The sequence below is a fragment of the Camelus bactrianus genome, chromosome 15 (genome assembly GCF_048773025.1).
Source record: "Camelus bactrianus isolate YW-2024 breed Bactrian camel chromosome 15, ASM4877302v1, whole genome shotgun sequence".
Lineage (NCBI taxonomy): Eukaryota > Metazoa > Chordata > Mammalia > Artiodactyla > Camelidae > Camelus > Camelus bactrianus.
The window spans coordinates 45258719-45270775 of NC_133553.1; the positions used below are offsets into that span (position 1 = coordinate 45258719).

The 12057-nt window shown below is 56.9% G+C and overlaps 1 protein-coding gene across 2 annotated transcripts; it reads right to left on the reverse strand.

Moving 5' to 3' along the window:
- Positions 1-7442: 7442 nt before the first annotated feature.
- SIX2 (SIX homeobox 2) lies at positions 7443-11509 on the reverse strand. 2 transcript variants are annotated; one of them, XM_074378799.1, is made up of 2 exons: positions 10810-11509; positions 7443-8675 (listed from the first exon to the last, which is right to left on the reverse strand). In XM_074378799.1, exons 1-2 carry the CDS (start codon positions 11367-11369, stop codon positions 8351-8353), a joined length of 885 nt encoding a protein of 294 aa, XP_074234900.1. In that variant the 5' UTR covers positions 11370-11509; the 3' UTR covers positions 7443-8350. The 2 variants fall into 2 exon arrangements, with proteins under 2 accessions (XP_074234900.1, XP_074234899.1); XM_074378798.1 differs by having other exon boundaries at positions 10804-11509.
- Between the last annotated feature and the right edge of the window lie 548 nt (positions 11510-12057).

Consider the following 12057-nt stretch of genomic DNA (forward strand, 5'->3'; position numbering starts at 1 on the left):
GTAAATCCTTTTCCTGGGACTTTTTTTCCTGGTCACACAGGTAGCTCCATTTCTGGGTTTTCCTTGCAGTTGGGTTGGTCAAATGACTAAGTTTCATCCAACAGAATATGAGTGGAAGGGATGTGCCCCGCTCCAAACCTGCCTCGCCCCCGCCCAACTCCCATACCTGTCCTCCACGATCCTCACCCAGCCAGCAACTGAATGCAAAGGACTCTAAGGGTGGAGTCACCTGGTAAGGGAGACTTGGTCCCTGAATCACCCCATGGGAAGCCACCTGCTGCCCAGAACCACCCCATTGGATTGCTATGAGGATGAGAAATAAGGTCATGTTTTGGAATTTATTTGTTTGCAACCATAATTAAAATACTGTCTCTTTTCCAGCTCTTTGCCTCAGCTCCATCTGGGTTGGAAGCTAGCCTGAGTTGGGTAGACTTTGAGCCTGAGGCAGACTTTTGTTGACACAGCTACCAGGTATGGTGACATTTTCATTCTTTCCTTGTCTCAAGTTTGGTGCCTAACACATCTAGCTGCCTCTGTGTGAGATGGCACTACCTGTCTGTGCCTCCCTAGCCCCTCCTGGTTCCTGGTCTCCAGGCAGGAAGACACTGTCTCAACCCCTGAGATTGTGTCTTGGCTCCAGCAATTCTGGAGATCCATAGTTCCTCTGAAGTCTTGTCTGTTTAATATTCCTACTTAATATTTATCTGCCTTTAGGGTGATTGCTTAACATAGTTCTTCAAAAAAGAATAAGTAAATGATGAAGCGACTCTTAATTGCATCTACAGCTCTGAACTGACACCAGGGACTAGTCTTTCAGGGTAAACCGAACTGTTGAGTCTCTTCCCATTTTCTCCAGTTAAAAAACCTACAGCTCTTTGGGGACCACCTACAAAATTCAGGAAATCTCTGGGTCACAACTCACTTGCTGGTAGCCTTAACAGGCAGGTCTTGAGCCCAATGAAAGAGCAAAACTCTAGTTCTCAGTTCTGCTCATGTCCCTTGGGGAAGGTATGGAAGTGGCTTGTCAGAAGAGACCTGTTTCTTTTAGTGATTAGGCATTTCTGTAGTGATTTTCAGGGGTAGGCTGTTCTGCTTTTAAGGTACATTTCCTTGAAGTCTCTGTAGCAGCATCCAGCTCTCCATGATGGCTACCATCTTTCTATGCCCTCCCCCTGCCCCCAGGGGAACAATCTTTACTTTTTGGTCTGGCTAGGTATCTGCTATTTCCCTCAAACTCAAGAAGTCACCTCAACAACAGAGCATAGAGGAAAGAGCCTTCACTAACTCTGGGGCCTCAGGAAAGTCACACATGCCACCTTCCTTAGTCTCCCATCCTCACTTGTCAACTGGGGAGAAGAATGACTTTCCTGCCTACCCTAAACAATGGTGAATATTAAATGACAGGTTTGTGAAACTGACAGCCTGCAGAGCACCCGAGTACAGGAGGAATACCTATATCACTCTGCTTTAGAAATTATTCAGCTTTACCCTTTCTGTTTCTAATCCCTAGCTCCCTACCCCGAATCCATCAGGGCCTGGCTCTTCCCTCAGGAGTGACAGGGAGGAGTGACTCACAATTCCTGGTTGGCCTCCTTATTAAGCTTCACTCTCCTTAGGCCTGGACTGGTGACCTCCCTCATCAGTTCAGGTGTCTCAGGGCAGCTTTCCAGGGTCACCAATGGCTCTGCCTCAGGACAATAGGGTATTTCATATACCCTGTCTTGAAACTGACAGAATCACCTAGCTCAGGTGGAATCTGAGTGCTTGTATCACCTGCAGCTCTGCAGGTGGAGAAGGGGATGGGGCCTTCCAGTGGGGCCTAAGTGTGTGTATGTCGGTGGGGGAGTGAGCCAGGGATGGGCCTGGTCTGTTCGGGTCTTTGAAGAGCAGGGTCTAGGCTCCCCCTCTTTTCTGACCTCCTAGCGCCCCAGAGGTAAACCTGTGTTAACTGAATGATGCTTTATTTACTGCCCACCAGACAGCCCTGTCCGCAGCACAGGATAAAGGGGGAGGGGAGGACGGACAAAGAGGAGGGGATCCCACCAAGGACTCGTGTCTCAGCTCTCACGGTCCGGAATCCGCCTAATCTTCCCCAGCAGACTGGCGGAGACGAGGACAGTGTCGCAGGAGGGCAAAGAGGGAGGCGGGGACAGGCTGACCCTAGAGTCCCAAAGCTCTCTTTACTGCGGAGTAACCCGCGCTGGTCGAAACCTCCTCCCTGGTATTTGACGGTGAGTCAGGACTACACAGTAGAGGACAAGTGAGGAAACCGGGTAAACTATCCCGATTGTTGTGGAGATACTCGCTTTCGCCGACTTAAGAGGGTCACTGAGGCTGCTAGCTCCGCTGCGCCGCTCGCTCAAGAGCCAGTCTTGGTTCCGCGTTTCGCATCGTCCTCGCACTGCTGGGGGCTGCTTCCGATCCCCGCGGGAGTCATCCTCGTCCCTGCCACCCAGGGCCCCGGGGCTAGGCGCCCTCCAACCCTGAAGGGCACCTGTAGGGCACCGCGCTCGCCTACAGCCGGTACTCTGGGAAGAGTGTGCGCTGCAGACTCGCAGGGACCAGCTTCAAACGCTGGTCCTGCCGCTGTAAACGTATCCGACTCTGGGCAAGTTCCCGAACCTGGCGTCTCAGTTTCATGTGCCAGTAATAATAGCTTCTTTGTGTGGCCGCTGTGAGAATTAAACGGATACCAGGTGTGTAAATTGCCCGATGCCGAGTAAGTGTTCAAGAAATGCCAAGTATGACCTGTTACTCTGGGGTCCACCAAGTCACCATTGAGCTGCTTCTCCAAGGCCCAGGTCAAGTTACCAGGCTGAATCTGCCAGCAATGAGCTTTTGAACTCGTGAGAGGTCCTGGCTGGGCAGCCAGCACAAGCCCTTGGAAAGATCTTAAGGAAGGGAGCAGGGAGTCGGCAGCTCTGGAAGGCCCGCCCCCGCGGCTGCTCTTGCCTTCCTATCTGATCCGTCATTTTCTTTGTAGGACCCCAGGCGGCAGGTCTGACTCCCGAACCGGGGCAACCGAGGCATCACTCCGCCTGGGGACTGCAGAGCCCAAGCGTGGACCACTTGAGCCTGAGAGCCCTGGAAAGGCAGAGGTGAAGTGCCCTGAGCCGGGATGGCTACCAAGGATGAAAGAACTGCAGATGTTTTTGTCGCCCACGGCGCGTCCCAGTCGTCTCGGCTCCAGGCTTCTGCCTTACGCCCAGCCGCTAGCTCAAAGGGCTGCGGGCTCCCGCGGTCTCTGGCTCCCTTACCCGCAGGACCTGGAGCTTCGTGTTATCCCCAGCAGCGCACGGGCTACTCGCCCCAGAAAACCGGTCGCGCCGGGCTTGACACCAAGCGTGCGGTTTGGTTTGCGGGGGCCTTGGCCGCAGGGAGCAGGCAGAGCCGCAGAATTTCTCCCTGCAACCTGCCAGGGTCGGAGCGGGTACATGCTACTCTGAGAGAGGACGCGTCCGATACTCCGGGTGGACCCGGCCGCTGAGAGTTCTCGATTTAGCCCTAACAACGGCCAGGGCTGCTAGCATACTAAAGAAGGCGTACTCCTACGTGTCTGCCCTTGTGCCAGCCTGTCAGGTTTGTGGATCTTCCAATAAAGGGAGAGTTTGGGGCAACTGGGGAGCCTGTCGGGCCTCACGAGGGGGGCTTTCTTGGGGCGCATCCACACGATATTATTTAGCCCTCTTGTTGAGATTGCGGAAAAACAATGGGAAACTCACCCCCTTGGAAGGCACACATTCTGACCCTCAGCCCTCCGATTCCACCCCGCAACCCAGGAGAAATTATTTCCAAGCTGCAGCCACACCAGGGACCCACGGAGTTTAGAGATGAGACTCCAGCGAGGCGGCGGGCAAGGCCTTGACCCTGACACGGGGCTCGAGATCTTTCCGGGCTCCACTGCGTGGCTCCCAGCAGCAGCGATCCAGAGATCCTCCTTTCCTCCCCGCTCACCCTGCGGGTGGCCAGCAGTGGCTCCAGGAATCTAGACTAATTCGCGCCTGGTTGGGTTCCTGCGGCGCGAGAGGAGAAGCTGGTCCTCCTCTAGCCCCAGGCGCCTCCGTTTACCAGCTGCATTCCGGGCTCCCCGAGTGCCCTGGGCCTCTCAACGGTTCACCTGCACACCTATGTACTCAGAAAGAGCCACGCTTTCAAGGCGCACGCCCGCCCCATCTACGCACACCAGCGCGTTTTCCCACCCTATCGAGCGCACACGTTGTCTCGTACCTTCTCACGTCTCCCAGTACATCCTCACGCACTGAGTCGCTTTCCTCCTCAATATCCCTGGGCAGCTTGAGAGACCAGGATACCCAAGACGTCGTGTTAGGGCTGGGAACCCGAAAAAAGAAAGAGGCCCAGGCTGGAGCCCAAACCGTCCTCTGTCCTTCTCCATCTGCCTCTCAACCAAAAACACTTACGTATTTCCCTTTCCCAGAGCCGGCAACATCCCCGAAAGAAGTGGGCCGCTGGTGGAGTTTTGGAGTCGGATTCTCTGCTTCCTGACTCCCGCGCCCCTGCTCGGCTTGTCCCTGCTTTTATAAAGGGCCGAGGTGATGTTTCCTACAGGGACTGGGGAAAACTGAGGACTGAGTAGACCAGCGTTCTCTGCCCAGATCTCCCTGGCTCTCTTTAACCTTTGCTTGTGTGGCGTGCGTGCCATTGCAACCAGCTCCTCAGGTAGATACGCCACTCCCTCAAGATGCTCTTCGGGTTAGGACACGAGAGTGTGTGACCCGAGTCCTGGTGAAGCTTGCTGAGTGCCAGGCGGGGAAGGAGACTGGGGTGGGGAAGCACAGCCAGCCCTCATGCTCCCCTCTGCCTTCAGTGGCCCTCGGCTTTTATGCCCTCCAGAAGCAGAAGAGTCAGCCAGCTGCCTTCCAGGTCTGGGTTCTACCTTCTTCATTAGGTTTTTACCTTCGAGGATGTATATGGGACCTGACTGGGAATAAATGTAAGGCAACTCAGTCAAGGGAGCAGAAAGGGAGATTCCGTACTTCCAATCATCGTGTCCCTTCAGGTGACCAGAGCAAAATTCTTAGCTTGCAGGGCCACTGCGGAGGGGAGGGGCGACAAGTCACTGTGAACCCTGTTTGGTGAATGCTGACAGGGAATGGCTGTATTCACCTGGCAACATCTGTACAGAAGTTACTTGGCATGGTCCGTCTAGTGGAGTGTGGAATGGAGGACTGGCTGGTATAGATTTATGCAGTAGGCGAGTAGCTGCTAGGGTTTATTTTCAAAACTTCTGCATAGTTTCCCCTTTTAAATAAATATTTTCAGGGTTAGCTTTCCAAGGGGGAGGGAGAGAGGGGACTTGCAACAAGTAGCTCCACTAAGCCAGAAGAAAGCTCTGGGGCAGGCACCCTGCCCCCTACCGGCGAGTCAGAGCTCCGGGCAAACTCCAGGAGCCCACCTGGGCTGCAGGAGAGAGTTCCACAGGTGGGATCCCTGACTGACTGCCGCCTCGGGCTAGGACCATCTCCTTCTCTGGGCTACAGCCACCGGCGCCGAGGTCTTCTGGGCCAGTTGGACTTTAAGGCTGGGCCCTGGCCCCAGAAGGTTGATGGGCTGGAACTGGCTGCTGGCAGGGGCATCAGTGTGAGTATGTGGATTTTCAAGCTTCTGGGGAGAATCATGAGGTTATGTTTGTGTGTGTGAGCACACAGACAAGGGAGAGGCTCATTTGTGTAGGTACATCACGTGTACGGGTGCAGGGAAGTGTTTCACCTGAGGACACGTGTTTGTGTGTCTGTGAAAATGGGTTGGGGGCCTATGCATGTTTGTGTGCATGTGAACATATGTGTGACATAGTATGTATTTCCCACCAAGTGTGAGGGCGTGAGTGTTTTTGTGTTACTCGCGGTGCACGGCACATAACAGGCTTTTAGTGCTAGTGAATCAAATTATAAATGGGTACGTGTCCTTATGAAAGCTGGTATAGAGCCTATTTGTCTATGCCTGTGAGTGTGGCAACAGGAGGCAGGTGGGGGTAATGCAGGCCACAGGGGCTACTGTGTTTCCTCCCTTCCGAAGTAAGCACAGGCCTGTGGGCTCAACTCGGCTGACTCAGGGCAGCTTCTGCGTCACTTGAATCTCTCTGGATCCTCAGACAGTAGCCAGCTTTTCACCTTTCCAGTCAGCGAAGGGCCCTATGAGCAAAGGCCAGATCTCAGGAAGAACTGCATTGTCCCCTGAGAGCACAGCCTCCAGGAGAGGCCACAGAAGCTACTGGGGCTGCATTTCCTCTTGGGGTGCAGGGTCCGTGGGGCGCTTGGTGCCGTCTTAGCCTGCGGAGGGTTCCCTTGACTTCCACGCCTGTACAGAGGAAGGCCAAGGCATAGCCTCTCACATCAAGTTAGCCTGCCCAGCTGCCAGAGTCCCGGAGGGCCTCACTGGCAAGGAATCTTTGATATAGAGAAAGTCCGCGCAAAAGGGTCTTAGGTGAGCGCTGATTCCATCCTGGAGTAAAGCGCAGGAGAGCTCCCCTGAGCTCCAGGATCAAGGGGTCGGTAGAGTGCCTCATTCCCTTTATCCCTTCCCATTGGGATGGAATACAGTACCTACAACTACCACGACCTGAGATGGAAAAGCCACAAATTCCGCCTGCTTCGGATCTACCTGGACCAGACTGGAGGTGTAGCTTAAAGGGAGGGCTGCATCCCCTAGAGGGGAGGTGGTGCTGCAGATTATTTTACAGCCACAGAGGCACCCACAGTGCACCACGCACCGAAGTGCCCCCCCCCCACCCGCTGGACCATAGAAGCCCCTGCTCCCGCTTGCTTCCCGATTAGAACACGTGCCTGAGTGCCCTGCTCCCCAGGTCTCCTGGACTTTCCTCCTTCCCAAGCCCCTTCATTCCAAACCAATAGATTTCTGAGCGTGGAGGCCTCTGCTCCATGGCCACACGCACGACCCGGGATTCACAGTGGGATCAGTGGCTGTCCTTGGGGCCCGTGAAATCTGCCTAGTGCATCACGCCTGGTTCTGGGGATTGCAACAATGGCTAAGGAGTCCGCCCTTCAGGAAACTTCCGATTTGTTCCCCAGCCTTGGCATCTCCAAATACATGCACCCACGTTCTGTACACAGCCTCTCATTTCCTACCCTCATCCCCAGGTTAAGGAAGAGGTGGTGAGGGCACTGCTCTGCTTGTGGGGGGAGAAGAGTCCCCAAGAGGAGGAAGCCCCCTCCCTGCTTCTACAGGGAGCTTCCAGGACAAGAAAAGAGACAAGGGAGTTTGGGGGCAGGAGGTTTTGGAGTATTCAGTCCCTTCACCTTGGGATTGATACACGTTGCGTATGTGGGAAGGCGTCTCCCGCTTTCCGGGACTCATGGGGCATCGCTGCCCAGAACAGTCCACCCGGGGTGTCAAGTCCCTGTAGGGAAATCAGACACAGCTGCACTCCCGGCTCGCGGGCCTCATGGTATATAACCATGTATATGTATTTATGATTTCTAATTTTATTATAAAATAAAAGCAGAAATATTTTCCGAAGAACATTCACATGAGGGCATAACAGGGAGACGGCAAGTCCGCGGCTCCGAGGCACGCTCTACGGGGAGCACGGTGGCCACAGTCCCGGGAGGAAGAGGAGAGCCGGTGGCAGGGCCTCACGGAGGGAGAGGGGTCAACGGCAAGGGGGCGGTCGGGGGCTTCCGCGCTGCCGCTCCTTCTCTTTCACTGATGTTACTAGGCACAAAGCTGACATCTGCCGCCCCCGCAGACCCCCGGGAGAGGGCCTAAGGGGAACGCTTGGGTTCAAAGTCCCTGTCTTTCCTTTGCTCTTCCCCCTCCCCCTCCCACCCCAGGATAGCGAGGAGGAATGGGGGAGGGCAAATAGACGGCCAGGACCGGGGAGAAAAACGGAGGGGTACAGGCAGAAAGGTGAAGGAGGCTGGAGGGGAGGAGAAATAGAAAAACTAAGAGTAATAGAAGCCTACCGAGAGGTGGCAAGCCATAAGCATAGAGGGAAACAGACGGTGAAAAGGGGGAAAGGAGAAGAGAGAAGAGGAAGAGAGCGCCAGGAAGGCAAGGGAAGAGAGAGAAGACAGAAGAGAAGGCTGGGGGAGAGAGTAGGAGGATGGTGTATAATTTATTCCCTTCCCTGGTTCAAGACCCTGGCCCGGACCTCCAAAGGATCTCCAAAGCAAGTTGTTGAAAATAAATCCTGAACAAAGACCAAACCAGAGAGCCATCTGCCCTGCCCGGGCCGGCTGTTCCGCCCGCTTAGCGCGCGGCTTTTTCAGTACCTGGTGGGGCCGCCGGCGCGGGGCGCCCTCCGGACACGGTCTCTCTCTCGGGTCCCCAAGCGCCAAGCCCGGAAGGCGAGCACGTCGAAGCAGGCGGCGCTCTAGGAGCCCAGGTCCACGAGGTTGGCCGACATGGGGTTGAGGATGGAGTCCTGCAGGCCGTGGTGGTGCTGCAGTGGGTCCACGCCGCCTCCGCCCGGCACGGGCACCGGCACGGCGCTGGGGCCCGGAGGGTGGCCCAGGCTGTGCAGGGACGGCAGCCCGGGTGGTGGCGGCGGGCTGAGCAGCAGCGCGGGGCTGGACGACGAGTGGTCTGGCGTCCCCGACGGCGTCTTCTCGTCCTCCGAGCTGCCTAGCACCGACTTGCCGCTGCCGTTCAGCGATGCAGCCAGCGGATTGTGGCTGTTGGAGTTCTCGCTATTCTCCCTGCAAGTTCAGGAGCAAAGCAGCCGGGTCAGCCGGGAAACTGAGGCCGCTGGGTGCCACGTCGCCTGGAGCCAGAGCTGCCGCGCGCAGCCTGCGGGTGTTTTCGGTTTCTATCATTTTCTCGGCCAGACCTGGGCTCTGGTGCTTTCGGTTCTCTATCTCTCCAGATTCGATTTCTTTCACGCATCCTTCTCCCTATGCCGTTTCTATCTCCCCACTTGCTCTGCTCTTAATCTCACGAATACCTTTCCTGCTCTCCGAGGGTTCTGCTCCCCACCCCAAGTGGCTAACCTTCTTTTCCAAAGTAAAGGGGCAGGGGCGCAGGGCTCAGTGGAGTTGTAGGGGAGAGGGACAGGGAGGAAGAGAACATGACCTGATTTTCAAGTCACTCTTGGCTCCTCAAACCAGGGTGTGCTGCAGAGAAGTAGGGCCAGGAGAGTCAGGGACCCTAGATTCTAGGCTCGGGGTCCCACTTGAAGTGGAGGAGCTCACAGGCTTTCATTTCCCTTTACTTTCCTCTGCTTGAGGAAATCCCTGTCTGGGGAAAGGTTCCTGGAGCTAAGGGTCCTTTCCCTTTAGTTTCAAACTTCCAGGCCTTGTTGGAGTTTTCCCTGATGGCCCTAAAGATGCAGGACTCCCTTTCACTGGCAGCACAGTAGAAACTGCAACTGGGGGCTGGAAGCTGGGGGCCTGTAGCTGGGGGCTTCTGGGAGAAGGGAGAAGGAAGAACCAAGGGAATCGCCAATCCTGGCCTAGACTTTCTCACATACCAGAAACTGAGGGACTCTTCAGCTCTCACTTGAGGCCTGGCCTGAGAGCATAGTTCTTTAGGATTCTAGATACATGCCAGACTGGGCAGAGGGGGACCTCAGCAGGGAGAACCCACCTCCTACCCTGCCTTTGAGTGACAGCCCTGGCCCAGATTTGGAGATTTGAATTCTTGAGTAGGTTCTCTCTTTACTGGCTTCCTAGGGCCTTTTCTTTCTGTCTTCCTGGAGGGGAACTTCCTACAGGGCTGGCAGATGAGATTTTACAACTGTGGATACCCCAAACTCATGGTCTTCGAAACCAAGGTCAGTTTGAAGCTCCCCCCACCCCCTCTCCTGATTCCACTGCTCAGCGCCCCCCACTCTGAGCCTGACAATTCACTGTGGGCTGCACACACCTCATACCACGCACCCCAGGTGTCTTGTTTTGCTGTTACACTCAGGCTGGATTCTGTTCCCATAATCAGTTTCTTTCCCATTTCCCCTCCAGATTTGGGGTTTTGAGGGGGCCACAGAGCTGGCAGCCACAAGGGCCTAACAGTTAACTGCAAGGCTAGTTCAGGAAGTCCTGGTTTCCCCAAGGACAAGCAACTCTCAGCTTTTTTAGCTTCTCTCGGCTCACCCCAGACCTGCAGACCTACCTGCCAAAGAGGGTAGAGCCTGAGGAGAGAGAGAGGCTAATGGCTTGGTGGGCCAGGGAAGGGCTGATGGGTCCAACAAGGCAGAAAAAAGGACATGTGTTTCTCTTCTCTCCCTGAGCTGACACTTCCTCCCCAAGCCGTTTGCCTCTTGGTCCTTTCTATGTGGGATAAAAGACTTTCCTTGTCAACTCCCATATCCAGACAAGGAAAATTCTTGCCCAGGCCCCTCCACATCCGGGTCCTATTGAGAAAGTTCCAATTCCAGTCCTGACCCCTAATCACACTATGGCCTGGAGCTGAGTGAGGAAGACGGGAAGTTCTGGGAAGTACTGGTGAATTCTCACAGGCAGTCTAAAACCCGCAACCCCTATAGTTCTCTCCAAAGCCTACCTTGCTGGGAGGACTATCAGGTCCTACCTGTTGGGTCCCCCTGGCCTGGGGTCCAGACCCACTGTCTTGCCATTGCCCTAAAGCTTGCTGCTTCTCCACTTTTGCTCACAAGCGACCAGGGAGTTAGTGGACAACTTCTCGATTGCTTTGCCCGCTTCAGACAAATTTCTTATCTCCCAGGGTCCCGCAAGCGCCGTCTGGGTCAGACCTGGCAGCAGCAGGGTCCTGGCTAGGACTAGGGGCCGAGCTCAGGCCTCTCCCGGGGATGAGGGGACACCCTGGGCCCCCCTCCCTCGAGCCCAGGGTAACTGGCGCAGGAGCTCTACTTACTCGTACCTTTCCTTGGCCTCGGCTGCCCGGTCGCGCTGCCGCCGATTCTTGAACCAGTTGCTGACCTGCGTGGTGGTGAGGCCCGTGGCCTCCGCCAGCTCGCGCTTCTCGCGGGGTGAGGGGTAGGGGTTGTGCGCATACCACTCGCGCAGCACGCTGCGGCTTTTTTCCTTGAAGCAGTAGCTGGTCTCCTCGCCGTCCCAGATGGAGCGCGGCAGCGGAAACTTGCGGCGCACGCGGTACTTGCCCACCGCGCCCAGGGGCCGGCCGCGCAGCTTCTCCGCCTCGATGTAGTGCGCTTTGAGCCACAGCTGCTGCAGTTTGGCGTGGTTGTGCGGCGAGAACTGATGGCTCTCCAGGATCTTGTAGAGCTCGCGGAAGTTGCCGCGGTGGAAAGCCACCACCGCCTTGGCTTTGAGCACGCTTTCATTCTTGTGGAGGTGCTCGCAGGCGGGCAGCGACCACAGGAAGCGGCCCAGCCGCTCGATGTTGCCGCCCTGCTGCAGCACCTCACACACGCAAGCCACTTGCTCCTGCGTGAAGCCGAAGGTAGGCAGCATGGACATGGTGCCGGCTGAGCCCCCGCCCGCCCGCGCGCGCCCTCACCGCGCCGCGCGGTCCGGCATGGACGCCTCCCCGCCGGGCCGTCCGGGCCGAGAAGCGGGCGGGGGGGGGGGGGGGCCCTGGCCTGGCGCTGGCTCCCGGCGAACCCCGAGTCACAGTAATACCTCGCCGAGCCCGCCGCGGGTCCCGCGCGGCTCCGCGCCCCCGCTGCCCGCGCGCCTCGCCTGCGCCCTCGTGCAAGCCCGGGGGTCGCCCGGGGCGCCGCTCCGCATGCTCCGCGCCCTCCTGCCCGCCCGCCGCTTGCTCGCTTGCTTCTCGTTTGCTCTCCCTCCCGTCTAGCTCGCTCACTGCTTTTTTAATAATATTATTCTAAGCGGGCATGAGGCGCGGCGGCCCGCGCCCTGATTGGTCTGGTTATCTGACCCGGGGCCTGGCCGCGCCAGACAATAGTCAGAGTCAAATTATTTGCCATGGAGACGCTGTCAGTCACTGGTAACCCGAGCCCCGGCGGGCCGGGCGTCTCCCCCCGGCCGGCTCCGCTGACAGATCGCTGGGCTCCGCGCAAAGCGGAGGGCGGCCCGAGACAGGAGCCGGAGGCGCTCCAAGAGCCTCGGAGGCGGAGAAGGCCGGGCAGGGGCAGGAGGCGGAGGTGATTGACGGGGCGGACGCCCAAAGAGCACGGGAGGAGAC

What these genes read in the sequence shown, in the direction of transcription:
- SIX2 (XM_074378798.1), bottom strand. Translation starts at nt 11,369, where the DNA reads ATGTCCATGCTGCCTACCTTCGGCTTCACGCAGGAGCAAGTGGCTTGC. An exon ending in GAGGCCAAGGAAAGGTACGA is followed by an intron (nt 8,676 to 10,803) that starts GTAAGTAGAGCT and finishes CTGAACTTGCAG; the next exon opens with GGAGAATAGCGAGAACTCCA.